The sequence below is a fragment of the Nannospalax galili genome, unplaced genomic scaffold (genome assembly GCF_000622305.1).
Source record: "Nannospalax galili isolate Female #2095 unplaced genomic scaffold, S.galili_v1.0 scaffold161, whole genome shotgun sequence".
In the NCBI taxonomy this organism is placed as follows: domain Eukaryota; kingdom Metazoa; phylum Chordata; class Mammalia; order Rodentia; family Spalacidae; genus Nannospalax; species Nannospalax galili.
This window is the reverse complement of record NW_008348586.1, coordinates 3,248,872-3,262,912: the sequence shown is the minus strand read 5'-3', so window position 1 is coordinate 3,262,912 and position 14,041 is coordinate 3,248,872. Positions and strand designations below refer to the sequence as shown.

General features: G+C 44.1%; 1 protein-coding gene across 2 annotated transcripts in view; it reads right to left on the bottom strand.

Moving 5' to 3' along the window:
- Positions 1-1,548: 1,548 nt before the first annotated feature.
- Positions 1,549-14,041, bottom strand: part of As3mt (arsenite methyltransferase) — a 47,558-nt gene continuing 35,065 nt past the window's right edge. Inside the window, exons 11-12 of one of the 2 annotated variants that reach the window (XM_029569678.1) lie at positions 2,072-2,215; positions 1,549-1,848 (exon numbers count right to left, since the gene is read on the bottom strand). In XM_029569678.1, coding sequence (XP_029425538.1) covers positions 2,108-2,215 — 108 coding nt within the window. In that variant the 3' untranslated portion in view covers positions 1,549-1,848; positions 2,072-2,107. Of the gene's footprint in view, positions 2,216-14,041 lie in introns of both variants that reach the window. The other variant, XM_008845670.3, reaches the window with a different exon arrangement.

Genomic DNA, 14,041 nt, shown 5'->3' with positions numbered 1-14,041 from the left:
ATGCCAGAATCCTGAAGGCAAGAACTGAAATACAGACCATGCAGGTATATTGCTTACTGGCTTGCTCCTCTGGCCTATGCTCAGACTGATGTCTTATACAACCCGAGACCACCTGCCCAGAGGTGGCACACCACAGTAGGTTGGGCCTTCCCACATCCCTCAGTGATAAAGTGATTCACAGAGGAAATTCCCCAACTAAGGTTCCCTCTTCCCAGAGTGTCAAGTTGACAACTGAAGCTATCCAGCATAGGCAGTCACTATGATTATTTTCTGAATCTTTGAAAAATGTCATAACAAAATTTTAGAAAGTTGCCTCCTGTCCAAAGAGCTCCATGCAGCTTTCTTGAGACTTTCTGGCAGCAAAAGCAGCCCTGGTCCTGACATCACCTGCTGGAGCAACAGATAGATCTCAGCTGATATCAGTCACACTAAATATGCTAACCATGCCTCCAAAGTATTCCACACCAAGGAAGGCACAAAGGCATGGAGATGTTAAGTCACCTTCCCAAGCTAAAATGATAGTAAATGGTAGAATACCAACAACAACAAAAGTTTGGTATCATGATTTTGGTTTTTGTTTTTTAAGACAGTCTCATATAGCCCAGGCTGGCCACAAACTCGCTATGTAGCTGATTATGAACTTTAACTTCTGATTCTCCTGCCTCTACCTCCCAAGTGCTAGGATTACAGACTCATCCAGTGTATATTAGGTAAGCACTCTATCACTGAGCTACATCCCTAGCCTGAAGGTCATTTAGAAACTGAACTAGTGGGGCCGGAGAGTTGGCTCAGCATTAAGCCCACTGGCTGCTCTTCCAGAGGACTCAGGTTTGAGTCCCAGCATCCACATGGCAGTTAACGATAGTCCCTAACTCCACTTTAGGGGATTCAATGCCCTCTTCTGGCCTCTGTGGGCATTGCACAACAAACACTCAGGCAAAACACTCATACACATAGTAGCGAAAATAAATACATCAAAAAGTTGTTTTCAATTGAACTATCAGTACCTGATAAGAACTGTGACTTACTTACACACTTCTGTGTCTCCAAAGTCTTCAAGAACAGCTGGACTTCAATTTATTTAAGCAGCAATGGCCCTTTAATGTTCTTTTTTTTAAATTTTTTATTTATTTTTTATTTTATGTGTATGCGTGTATTGCCTGCACATAGGTAAGTGCACCTGTGTCGTGCAATGCCTGCAGGGGTCAGAAGAGGCTGTTGGATCCCCTGGGACTGGAGTTACAGACAGTTGTTAGCTGCCATGTGGATGCTGGGACTCGAACCCAGGTCTTCTGCAAGAACAACCAGTGTTCTTAACCACTGAGCCATCTCTCCATCCCCAGTGTCCTTAAACTCCTTCAATATGGGTTCTAGAAGTAGCACTGGCCTAAACATTTGACCAGGGTGCTTTATAAAGGAGGTGAAAAATGACCATATTTACATCTCTTATCAGTCCATTTTTCAAAAGTACCAAATTCTAGCCCTAATCCAGTTAGAATTTACCATAGTCACTGCATCACCAACCATTAGGCTGAACTGAGGCCAAAGAATTATTCGTTTTCTTCATTCAATTACAAAAAGAAAAAAATTATCTGAAGACAGTTACTTCAAGAGTATTCCGACCAAATTTGACTTGCTAATATTTTGTCACAATTCACCCGAATTCAGTAGAGACTTTGCTTAATGAGTAAACATGGAGAAAAGTCCAAAGAGTGCCGTGTGGCAGACCAGAGGGAAGATGTTCTTCCTTAGCATCTTCCTCCAATTTTGACGCTCTTTCCTGGCCCTTGATCAACCAAGCCTTAAACCGTTCAGTTCCACTTCTGACCACTAGGTGGCAGAAGAACTCTGAAATAGTGAAATAGAAAAAAAGGTTAACCAACAGGTAATTAGGTGATTGGGATGAACCTTTGATGCCTTCTAAAGTCATTCTTATACTTATTATCTATCTAAATATCTTATTCTTATTCTCATGAATGTGCCTTTGCCATTTATTGCCATGGTCTGTGCATTGGGGAAGAGCACGTTAAAAAGCCTGTGCGACCGATTCTTTAGCCTCCTTCCTGCCCACCCGGGGTGGGAGAGGCGGGGCTTCTTGGCTGTAGATCTAGCCGGATTTCTTTTTGCCACAGCAACCTCCAGCTGCATCAGATGCATGTTTGGGCTTCATCTTGTCAGACTCCTCCGCAAGCTTGAATGGATCTGTGATGACGTCCTGAAAAGGGCAAACCAGAATGAAAAGAGAAATTGGAGGGGTTTTGATGTACTCAAGCACTAATATTTGTAATTATTATAATCCCAGCAATGGGAAGATGGAGACAGGAGGATCAAACGTTCAAAGTTATCCTCAACCACATAGCAAGTTGAGGCCAGCCTAGGCTACATGAAACCGTGTCTCAACAACAACAACAACAAAAATGTCCTTTTTTTGGAAACTTCTAATCAGATTCTTACTTCTCCCAGGCTAAATTTCACTTAGAAGATTCTTAAAGGTAGAGGTGGAATTGTTTTTACTTTTGAGACAGAGTTTCATGTAGCCTGGGCTGGCCTCCAACTCATTATGTTAACAACGGAGTGCTGAGATTACATGTATGTGCTACCACTCTGTTCTAGTTTGTTTCTCCATTGCTGTGATAAAATACTCTGACCAATAACAACTTGGGGAGGAAAGGATTTATTTTGTCTTACATCTCCCAGGTTCATCAGGGAGCCCAAGGTAGGAACTCAGGGCAGGAGCCTGGAGGCCAGAGCTGGAGCACAGGCCAAGGAGGAATGCTGCTTACTGGCTTGCTCCCCTGGCCCATGCTCAGCCTTACAGAACAAAATGCCCAGGGGTGGTACTGCCCACAGACCACTCAACAACCAAGAAAATACCCCACAGACATGGCAATTCCCCAACTGAAGCTCCATGAACCCAGGTGTGTCAAGTTGACAACTAAAGCTAGCCAGCAAACACTACCAGTTTATACAGTGCTGGGGATTGAACCCAGGGCTTTGTGCATGCAAGACAAATGCTCTACCAACTGAGCTATATCCCCAGCCCAAACGTGGCTTTTGTGGTTGTTTTCAGACAAGATTTCATATTGTAACCCAGGTTGGCCTGGAACTCATTATGTAGCTCAGTCTGGCCTTGAACTGTTGGTGATCCTCTAGCCTCAGCCTGAGCCACCATACCCAGCTTAAAAGTGGTTTTTAGAGCCGGGTATGGTGGAACATGCCTTTGACCGCAGCACTTGGGAGGCAAAAGCAGGCGGATCTTTGTGAGTTCGAGGCCAGACTGGTCTACATATCGGATTCCAGGCCAGCTGGGGCTACAAGGAGACCCTGTCTCAAAAAGAAAAAAAAATGGTTTTTAGGGACTGGAGAGATGGTTCAGCAGTTAGGAGTAATTGCTGCACCTGAAGAGAACCTGGGTTTAATTCCCAGTACCTACAAGGCAGCTAATAACTGTATGTAACTCCAGTTCCAGGGGCTCTGACCACCTTTCTGACCTCCTCAGACATTACACACATGTGGCACACTTACATACATGCAGGCAAAACACTCACACACAGAAAATAAAAATGAATCAATCAGTGGGCATGGTGGTGCATATCTTTAATCCCAGCACTCAGGAGGCAGAAGCAGGTGGATCTCTGTGAGTTCAAGGTCAGCCTCATCTACATAGTGAGTTCCAGGACAGCTGGGGCTATAAGGAGACCCTGTCTCAAAAAGATTAAAAAAAAAAAAGAAAGAATAAAAAAAATTAACTGGTTTCTATTGAGCCAGGAGAGTTGATTTTGTTTTGTACGATTCCTATGAACATGTGCCTTTTACCTTTGGAACTGAAATTCTGAAATGCTAAAACTTCCTTTCTCCAGAAATATATATACAAGACAAGAATGTGAGTCTGAGCTTTCAGGACAGCTAGTGATGTCCAGATAAGAGATTATCATCAACGGCCACCTCAGGGCATGGAGAGAATAGAGTTTGCTAAAGAGAAGCAGCAATTTTATTTGTCCTCTCACATACAAATGCTTGTTATAGCAGCACCAATGGACCGGAGGAGAACCAAGTCCAATGACAAGAACTTAAGAGCATGAACAAGTCACCTTAAGTGATGAGTTCATTAAGTTTGCATCTTTACTGTTTGTTGCAAGAAGTTCCAACAGGACTATGTACAGGGCTGTCAAGAGCTTGACAGTCTTGTTTGAATGCTGGCCATGTCCTCTCTGGTTCTTAGTTTCCACCTTTCTAAAGTCAGTAGGTCACCCTGGACCTGGGCTCTCTCTCTCAGACAGACTAGCGCCCATCAGGGGAATGCCAACCAGCAGAGGGCCAGCCCTGCTGGTTGCTACCCTCATCTGTATTTCATCTTCTTGGGGCTCTGGAGCTCATGGTGAGAAGGGTTAGCCACTTTTCTCTCTGACCCATAAGAATAATTTTCCAGGGGCTGGGGAAATGGCTTCATGGGTAAAGTGTTCGCTGTACAAGCAGAAGGACCAAAGTTTGGATCCCAGAACCCACATAAAAAGCCAGGCATGGGGCTAGAGAGAAGGCTCAGCAGTTAAGAGTACTGACTGCTCTTGCAGAGGACCTGGGTTGACTTTCCAGCACCCACATGGCGGCTATGAACTATCCTTAACTCCAGTTCCAGAGGAATCCAAAGCCCTCTTCTGACCTCCGCAGCACTGCATGACACGGGTACATGCAGGTAATACACTTATATATATAAAATAAAAATAAATATTTTTTTTAAAAAGAAAAAGCCAAGCATGGTGGTACAAGCCTGTAACTCCAGCATGGGGGATGGCAGAGAAGGAGGGTTCCTGGACCTCACTGGTCATCCAGTTTAGCCAAAAGAGCAAATTCCAGGTTCAGTGAGTGACTCTCTCAAAGAATAACGTGGACAGTGATAGAGTTAGACAGCTGACATTGACCTCTGGCCTCTGCACATGTGCACACATACACCACACATACATAGACACACAGACACAGACAGACAGACAGACAGACACACACACACACACACACACATACACTTTTCTTTCTACTCACTCTTATCTATCTACCAGTAAGAGGTAATGATATCAACCTCACCTCCAAATGCATCTCCTTGGTCCTGAAAGACTAGGAGGAAATAAAAGTCGAGGCACCTATCCAAGCAGCCCTTTGCAGCACAGCTACCAACAGTTCTGTGAAGTTTGCATGTGGAGAGGTAGGGCAGCACACTGGTTAAAAGTGTCCTTTGTCACTGGGCGTGGTGGTGCATACCTTTAATCCCAGCACTTGGGAGGCAGGGGCAGGTGGATCTTTGTGAGTTTGAGGCCAGCCTGGTCTACATAGTGAGTTCCAGGCCAGCTGAGGCTACAGGTAGACCCTGTATCAAAAAGACCAAAAAAAAAAAAAAGTGCCCTCTGTAGAAGCAGATGTAGGTTCTAAATCACTTTCTAATTGTGTGATCTTGGATTAGCAAATTCATCTTTCTGAACCTCAGATTCTTCAACCCTAGAATGAGGATATCAAAGGTCATGAGGACTCCATGGTACCTTGAACACATGAACTGTTCTGTAAAAGTTAGTGCTTCCTGTTTCTCATGAGATCATCACCATTACTGTTACCTGAAGCAAGATGCTCCAGAGCAAGAATCCTGTTTGAATCATTTCAAAGGCTATATCCCAGGCTGGCCTTGAACTTGATATGTAGCTAAGAATGGCCACGAACGCCTGATCCTCCTGCCTCCACCTCTCATTCCAATCATATGCTATCACTAATGGAACTTTTACAATGGCATTTTTTAAAAAAGCCCACTTTGTTTATCAGGATTAAAAAGGAAAAGAGGGCTAGAGATATAGCTCAATGGTAGTGTGCTTGCCTAGAATGTACAAGACCTTGAGTTCAATCCTCAGCACTGCAGAAAAGAAGCAAGCAAACAGAGAGGAAGAGGGGCTGACAGAGGAGGAAGAGGAGAAAAAGGAGGAGGGAGAGGATGGAAAGGAAGGATAAGAGGAGGAAGAGAAGGGAAAAGAGGGAGAGGAGGGAGAAGAGAAAGAGGAAGAGGAGGAAGAAGAAAAAGAGAAGGAGTAAGGGGAAGCGCCCTCAAAAAGTCTTCTGTAGGGACTGGAGAGATGATGACTCAGCGGGTTGGAGTGTTTGTTGATCTGCCAGAGAGCATGGGTTCAGTTCCCAGCATCCACATGGTGGCTTACAACTACTTGTAACTCCAGTTCCAGGGGACCCGATGCCCTCTTCTTGCTTCTGTGGGCATTACACAACATGTGTACACTTACATACTGTTCTAGTTTGCTTTCCATTGTTGTGACAAAACACTAATACCAATATCCTGGGTCACAGTTCGTCAGGGAGACCAAGGTAGGAACTCAAGGCAGGAGCTGAAGCACAGACCATGGTGGAACGCTGCTTACTGACTTGCTCCCCTGGCCCAAGCTCAGCCTGCTTTCTTATACAATACAGAATGACCTTCCCAGGGGTGGCACCACCCACAGTGGGCTGGATCCTCAAAAATCAAGAAAATATCCAAGAGACATGGCCTCAGACCTGACCAATGGAGGCAATTCCCCAGTTGAGGCTCCCTCTACCCAGGTGTGTCAAGTTGACAACTAAACTATCCAGCACACATACATGCAGGCAAGACACTGATACACATAAAATAAAAATAAATTTAAAAGTCAACCAGGCATGGTGGTGCATGCCTTTAATCCCAGCACTCAGGAGGTAGAGGCAGGCAGATCTCTATGAGTTCAAGGCCTGATCTACATAGTGAGTCCTAGGATAGCTGGGTCTACAGGGAAACCCTGTCTCAAAAAGACCAAAAAAATTAAAAATAAAAACAAAAAAAATTTTAAAGTCTTCCTCAGTCCACAATAAGAAGCAGCACACCTCACACCTCCATTGCAGTGACTGGTGGATGCCCAAATACACATAATTGCCTGTACTCTCTGAACACTATGGTTTATCATAAAAAGTCTCCCATAAAAATGATAAGAATGCCATCCTAAGAGCACAAGGTTGAATTTCTAGGTCACGCAGCTGTTGCATTTTGATGCCCAGCTGGCTGCAAACAAAAAAGATGTACAAGTTAAAAAAGATAATCCATGTCTCTACCTCTCTTAGCCTCTAACCTAACTGGGAAAGTAGGAAAACAAGATGCCAAGTTTGAGACCCTAGTTTGTTGCTTAGAGGGCTAGAGGGAACGAGCAGGAAGGAGAAACAGGTACGAGATGTTATCTTTTTTTATTATTTTTATTTTATGTGTATGAGTGTTACGCTTGCATGTAAGTAAGTGCACCTGGGTAGTGCAATGCCTGAGGAGGACAGATGAGGCTGTCGGATCCCCTGGAACTGGAGTTACAGACAGTTGTTAGCTGCCATGTGGGTGGTAGGATTCAAACCCGGGTCTTCTGCAAGAACAGTCAGTGTTCTTTAACCACTGAGCCATCTCTCTAGCCCTGCAAGATGTTATCTTGAGATGAGAGGGTGATGCAAAGGATTAGAATCCCCAGGAAGAGAGGATTGAAGCAGAGACTGGGATTGATGATAAAGCTGGGTCTCTCCACCCTTGAGCCTTGCTTTTCTGCTTGACTGTAATGGGAGCTAAGACGCACAGCAGAAAGGCACACCATGTGCAAATGTAGGGGGGACCTTTCCCTCAAGAAATGGCCAAATGGGGACTGTATTGCTGCAGAACTGCTGAATCCTGCAGACACTGCTGTGTAGAGACGGCCTAAAAAGTGAGCCTGGGATGCAGGCCGGTGTTGGCATTTCTCTAGTAAGAAACAGAGAAAATGATCAATAGCACCACTCATCTGGAGCTTAGGAAGCACCTATACAATGCCCATCACATCCAAGGAAATCATCCCACTGTAGATTGGATCATCTTGGGTGTGAGAGAGGTGTGGCTAAATCAGGGGCACCTGCCAGGACAAGGATCCCCACGAAAAAACATGGAGGAAACCCAGGGTGTCGCATGCCCAGGAACCAGCATGCAACAAGACACGCCCAGGTATTTCAGTATCCAATGAAGATGTTTTTACAGCCAGAGTGGAACAAGCTGTGGAAAAATACTCCTTGGCAATGGCACAGACCTTTTCTTTCTCTCCTCAGTTGACTAAGGCACTTGATTCCTCCTGTTTGCTTTGTCAAAGGCTACAACATGTTTTTTTTCCCCCTCTGACCATAACAGGTTAGCATCCAACAGGATAACAGCTCCGTAGAGGCTGTCTTAGACTTAGCTAATGCCTTCTCTGCAATCTTTTGACACTAGACTCACAAGACTTGTACTTTGCCTTTCCTTGAAAGGGAAAACAGTGGATTCCTCAGGTTCTGCCTTAGGAACATCTGCTTGGTCCCTACCTGTCACAGCATGGTGACTTGGGACCCCATTCTCTGCTATTATCTGTTTAATTGTATTAATGCTACCCTAGTAACTGGGGAAAATTATAATCTCTTGTAGGACACAGGAGGATGAACATGTTCTCTCTGATGCATGAGGGGATGGGCCATCAACCCCAAGATCCAAGGCCCTGGACCACTCACAAAGTTCCTACAGGGAGCCTGGTCAGGGAAGGTCTATTTGTTGTCAGGCCCAGTAGCATATAAAGCATAAGCCTCTCACATCTCCTGTATGGGAGGATATACAGGCTTGTGTAGGGTTGTCCAGATACAGACCCTAGGCCTCCCTCTACCAGGCTTGCCAAGGCAGCTAGAAGGCATGTGTACAATAGACAGCACAAGCTGGGCCTTCTGGCAAGAACAGGAATGACAGGTACTTCAAGGTTTTGGGTCTCAGCTCTAGAGGGAGTTGAAACTAGACAGACCTCTTCAGACAGCAGCTTCTGGCAGTATACAGTGTTCTAGTATAGATGGAGGGCAGGCTGAGTCCTTGCAGGTCACCATGCTAACTGGTCTCCTATAATGTCACTGTAGGGTAGACCCCCACTACTTCTGAACAGCAGAAGGTATGCAAGCTAATTACCTATGAAACTGACTTACCACCTCAGGGCATTGAATTTCACAAGTGCTGGCTGGGGTTAAAGCTTATACTTGAAAATGTGGGGTATCCAGATGAGTCTAGCAGGGAACCAAGGTGCCTAGATTTTGGCTATAACACAGCCTACCACTGACACCATCTGGCTTCAGACAAGAGAAAAATCAAGGGAACCAACAGGAGGAATTTTGGATGGTATGGCTGCTAGCACATGAGCCCTGGCTGCTAGTCACATGTACTGATAATTGGGCAGTGTCCGGGGGACACATATTGTAGGTGGTACAATAACAGGTGAAACAATGGTCTACTAGTCTTAGCAAGCCTTTCCTCCAGGAGAAACTATCAAGGTCCTGAGAACCTGTGCCAGATTGACAGTGCCCAGAGCACCCATTTCAAAGGACATGCTGTTAGGGCTGACACCCAAACATTTCATGGCCATATAACCCTTAGGTAGCTGGGTTGGTAGAGAGAAAGAACAGCTTATTAAAGCAACAGATACAGGACCTATGAGGCTCACCCACCTTGGGTGGCTAGGATGAAGTCCTTGAAGAACATTAATAATTTTTAAAACCTATATAGCAGGCATTTCTGGTCCTTATGAATACCTGGGGGCTCTGAGTGCTATCCCTCAAACCATCAATGTCCAAACTGTGCATACAGGTTTTTCAGGATTGATGCTAGGACAGATAGCCCTGCTATTTCACATACTGTAAACATTAAGTCCAGGGTAGGAAGCTGGGTATGGTAGCTCATGCCTGTAATCTCAGCCCTTGGTAAATGGAAGCAGGAAAGCAGGAGGATGGTGAGTTCAAGGCTAGATTGAGCTACATGGCAAGAATCTGTCTCAAACTATCAACATATATAATATATATTATATATATTACATATGTTTAGAGCAATTCAGCAAGATTTCAAGTGGCTTGTATTCCCTGGTGAGCTAGGAATTTCTTGCAACAGTATGAGGCATCTCTAGATTCCCCAACTTGGTTATGTTAATCCTATTACACTTTCGACCTGTGGCCACACCTTGTTTCCCCGAGTGATGACATTCTATTTTACCAGTATTTTTAGGAATTGCTCATGGACCCTGTCCTGTAGGCCAACAAATGTCCTACCTACTTGTCCATATCTGCTGCTGCCATACCATATAAAAGAGATGGCACCACCAGAACATCTTGTTGAATGGTGCAAATTCCTACTAAACATATAGTTTTCTATTCATTGCTGTGATCTTTTGCTGGTTTTGCCAGTCTGGTTTGTTTTCTTTTTTCCTGGAAACTGGGCTATTATACAAATTAATGCCTACTCAATTTCTGAGCCTTTTTGTGGGAGATAGACTAAGTTGTCAGTTCAGTTCCTGGGACTCCTGGTAGAAAAAGGTATCATTATTATCATTTGCATAACATTTGCATAGCTGTTCCGTCTCTCCTCATGCATGGTGCCTCTGCTGTTGCTGTGGACTCTCATTACCAGTTGAACAAATGGCCTCACAGCACATTGCCTGCACAATGCTAAAACCCTCTGGAGGATCAGGGTGTGCTGTGGCAGAGGAGGGCACATGAGATTGCAAGAACCATTTTCAGGGAATGCTGTGTAAAGTTCGATCTTGATATGATTGCTGCTATCTTCAGCCATAACTACTACCATTATCCCAAAGTACCTAAGGAACAGTATTTCCTGAAGTTTCCCAACAAATGATAATAGATAAAAATCATTAGAGTGATAGAGAGAGTGTTACAACAGAGGACACCAGAAATGTACCTGACTCTTAGATAGAGCCTTAAGATAAACAGATACATTCCAGCTAGAATAAAGTCACTGGTATCTTAATCCACATATATGCTCCTCTTTCTGGCTCAAATTTTGGGGATCTAACTAGTATTACTGCTGCCTACAACCACACTTTCCTTCATAAGTTCACCAATCAATGGTTCCAATTGTTCTGTGTACAAATCTGGATTTGTTTGCCTTTCCCTCAGCACCTAGTATTGCTATCTTCAGGCCCTAGCACTAGATCATTTCAGAAGGTCTCTAATAGACTTTACTCACTACTCTCTTTTTAAGTGTGTATGTGTGTGTGTGTGTGTGTGTGTGTGTGTGTGTACCCAAAAGAAACCAGAAGAGGGTGTCAAATTCCCTGGAGCTGGAGTTTCAGGTGGTGATGAGCCCACTATTGTGGATGCTGGGAATCAAACTTGAGTTATCTGAAAAAGCATGAAGTGTTCTTAACCACTGAGCCATCACTCCAGCCCCATAAACTTTATTCTTTTTTTAAAATTTGTTTTTGTTTTATGTGTATGAGTGTTTTATCTGCATATATGTAAGTGCACCATATGCGTGCAATGCCTGCCAGAGGCCAGAAGAGGATGCTGGGTCCCCTAGAACTGGAGTTAAGAATGGGCATAAGCCGTCATGTGGGTGCTAGGAACTGAACCCAGGTCCTCTGCAAGAGCAGCCAGCGCTCTTAATCACTGGGTCATCTCTCCAAACCCATGAACTTTATTCTCGAAGACTGTTTCTGAAGTTACAAACAAAGGGGGAAAAAAAATCACAAGAGTTACCTGTATATTGATATATACTCACTATATAAATGACTCTAAAACACAAGCAAAAGCTTTTGGGGAAAGATGATATCTGAGATGAGACTAACGAACATGTGGGAGAATAGTTATAGAGTCCTGCAAGGAATCCCGTCAGGACTCAAATATTTAGAACAAACACATCCAAGCAACCACCAGTCTCATAACACCAATCCATATAGCCTTGCTCTGTCTCTTGGGTGATACACTGGACTAGGTACTTAACACATGTCCCTTTATCCCCCTCATCAGACCTCCACAAGGAAGTCATTATTATCCACTCATTCCACAGAAGGGTTCAAGGTTAGGTCTCACTTTGTGCTGCCACCCTGCCAACATCACAATCTCTTTTCTTTGAGTTTTCAACACTCAGTTCCCTCGTGTGAATCACTCTTGAGTGGTGAACATTGGAAGCTCTGTCATCCAAAAACAGGCTTAAAATCTATCACTAAACCTGTTCAAAACAATAAAATCCTAGACAAGACTGAAGGGATTCAGAAAATAATTCTGGGGCTACAGATGCACTCCAGTTAGTAGAGTGCTTGCCCAGCATGTGGAAAGTCCTGGATTCACTCCCCAGCCCTGTATAACTGGGTATAGTGGGGTACACCTATAATTCCAGCACTCAGGTGGTGGAAATAGGGGGATCGAAAGTTCACAGTTATCCTCAGCTACAGAGTTCAAGACAGGCCTGGGATATATCAGGAAGGGGGGACAGAGGGAGGGAAGAAGAAAAGATGAAATAAAATAATTATGATTGCACGAATAGGGAACAAGGTGAAACTCTACAGGAAGAAAAGGAAAAGAGAGACTAATCTACTATCTGTCATGGCTACCTATCTGCCTTCCTCATAAGATAGCTGTGAGAGATTACAAATGATAAATTGTGATAAAATGCTTCAGAAAAGCCAGGCATGGTGAAATAGCCCTGTAATCCCAGCACTCAGAAACTGAAGGCAAGAGGATTTCAAGATCTGGCTAGCCAGTCCTTCACAGTGAGGCCTTCAAAGCAAACAAAATAAAAACACACACACACAAAAAAAAACCGCTTTAGAAGATACTATTTTAGTTAATGGGATAATTTTAAATATGTATCTAGAATATTTTAGAATATAGTGAAATACTGAACCAAATATACATTTAAGACATGGGATGAGGGGGTGGCTTAGGGGGTATGAGTGCTTGCTCTGAAAAGAGTACAAGAAGTTATTGGAAAAAAGTGACGGGGAGATATGGGAGGAGTTGGAGGAGAGGGAGTGGGCATGGATTTGATCAAAACACCTTATATGCTTGTATGCCTGTATGAAATTCTCAATAAATTATTTTCTAAAAAAAAATAAAAAGTATAGCCGGACACGGTGGTGCATGCCTTTAATCCCAGCACTCGGGAGGCACAGGCAGGTGAATCTCTGTGAGTTCAAGGCCAGCCAGGTCTACATAATGAGTTCCAGGCCAGCAGGGGCTACAGGGAGACCCTGTCTCAAAAATAAATAAAATAAAAATAAAATGTGAAAATAAAAAGAGTGCTTGCTCTGTGAGTGTGAGTGTGAACCCAGGTTCAAATCCCCAGCACTGACATAAAAAGCCAGGCATGACTGGGCATGCTTGTAATCTAGCATTGCAGGCTGGAGACAGGGAGATCCTGACAGCTCAAAGACCAGACAGCCAGACTAGCTGAAAAGTTCCCAAGGCAGTAAGGCAGAGCAAAAGAGGAAGACATCTGATGGCCTGCTCTAGCCTCTGCATACACTCACATGGGCTCACATTCTCCCACACTCATGTATGTACCCCATACTCATACACCACACACAACGAGGGTGGGGGGGCATTAGAATCTCAAAGTAAAAATATCAAAATAGAGAAACTATGATTAATATAAGAAAACTTGGGAGCTGGAGAAATGGTTCAGTAGTTAAGAGCACTGGCTGCTCTTGCAGAGGACCCAGGTTTGATTCCCAGCACCCACATGGCAGCTAACAACCTTCCTTAACTTCAGTTCCAGGGGAATCCAACACCCTCTTCTGACCTCCACAGGTACTACATGACAAGGATGCACTTACACACATGCAGGCAATACACTCATACACACAAAAAAAAAACAATAAATAAAAAAATAATATAAGAAAACTTGCACTAGTTGGTATTTAGAAACAATAGTCACACTTGGAGCATGGTTTGTGGTGCAGGCCTGCTCTCCCAGCACTGGGGAAGTAGAGGCGGGAAGATTGTAAGTTCAAGGTCAGCCTCAGTTACATAGTGTGTGTGAGGACAGCCTGGACCACATGAGATCTTGTCTCAAAAAAAAAAAAAAAAAAAAAGGCTGGGGAGATGGGTCTGCAGTTAAGAGCACAGGCTGCTCTTCCAGAGGACACAGGTTCAATTCCCAGTACCCATGTGGTGGCTAACAATCATCTGTAACTCCAGTTCCAGGGTATCCAACATCCTCCTCTTGCATCCACAGGCTTTGCATGACAAA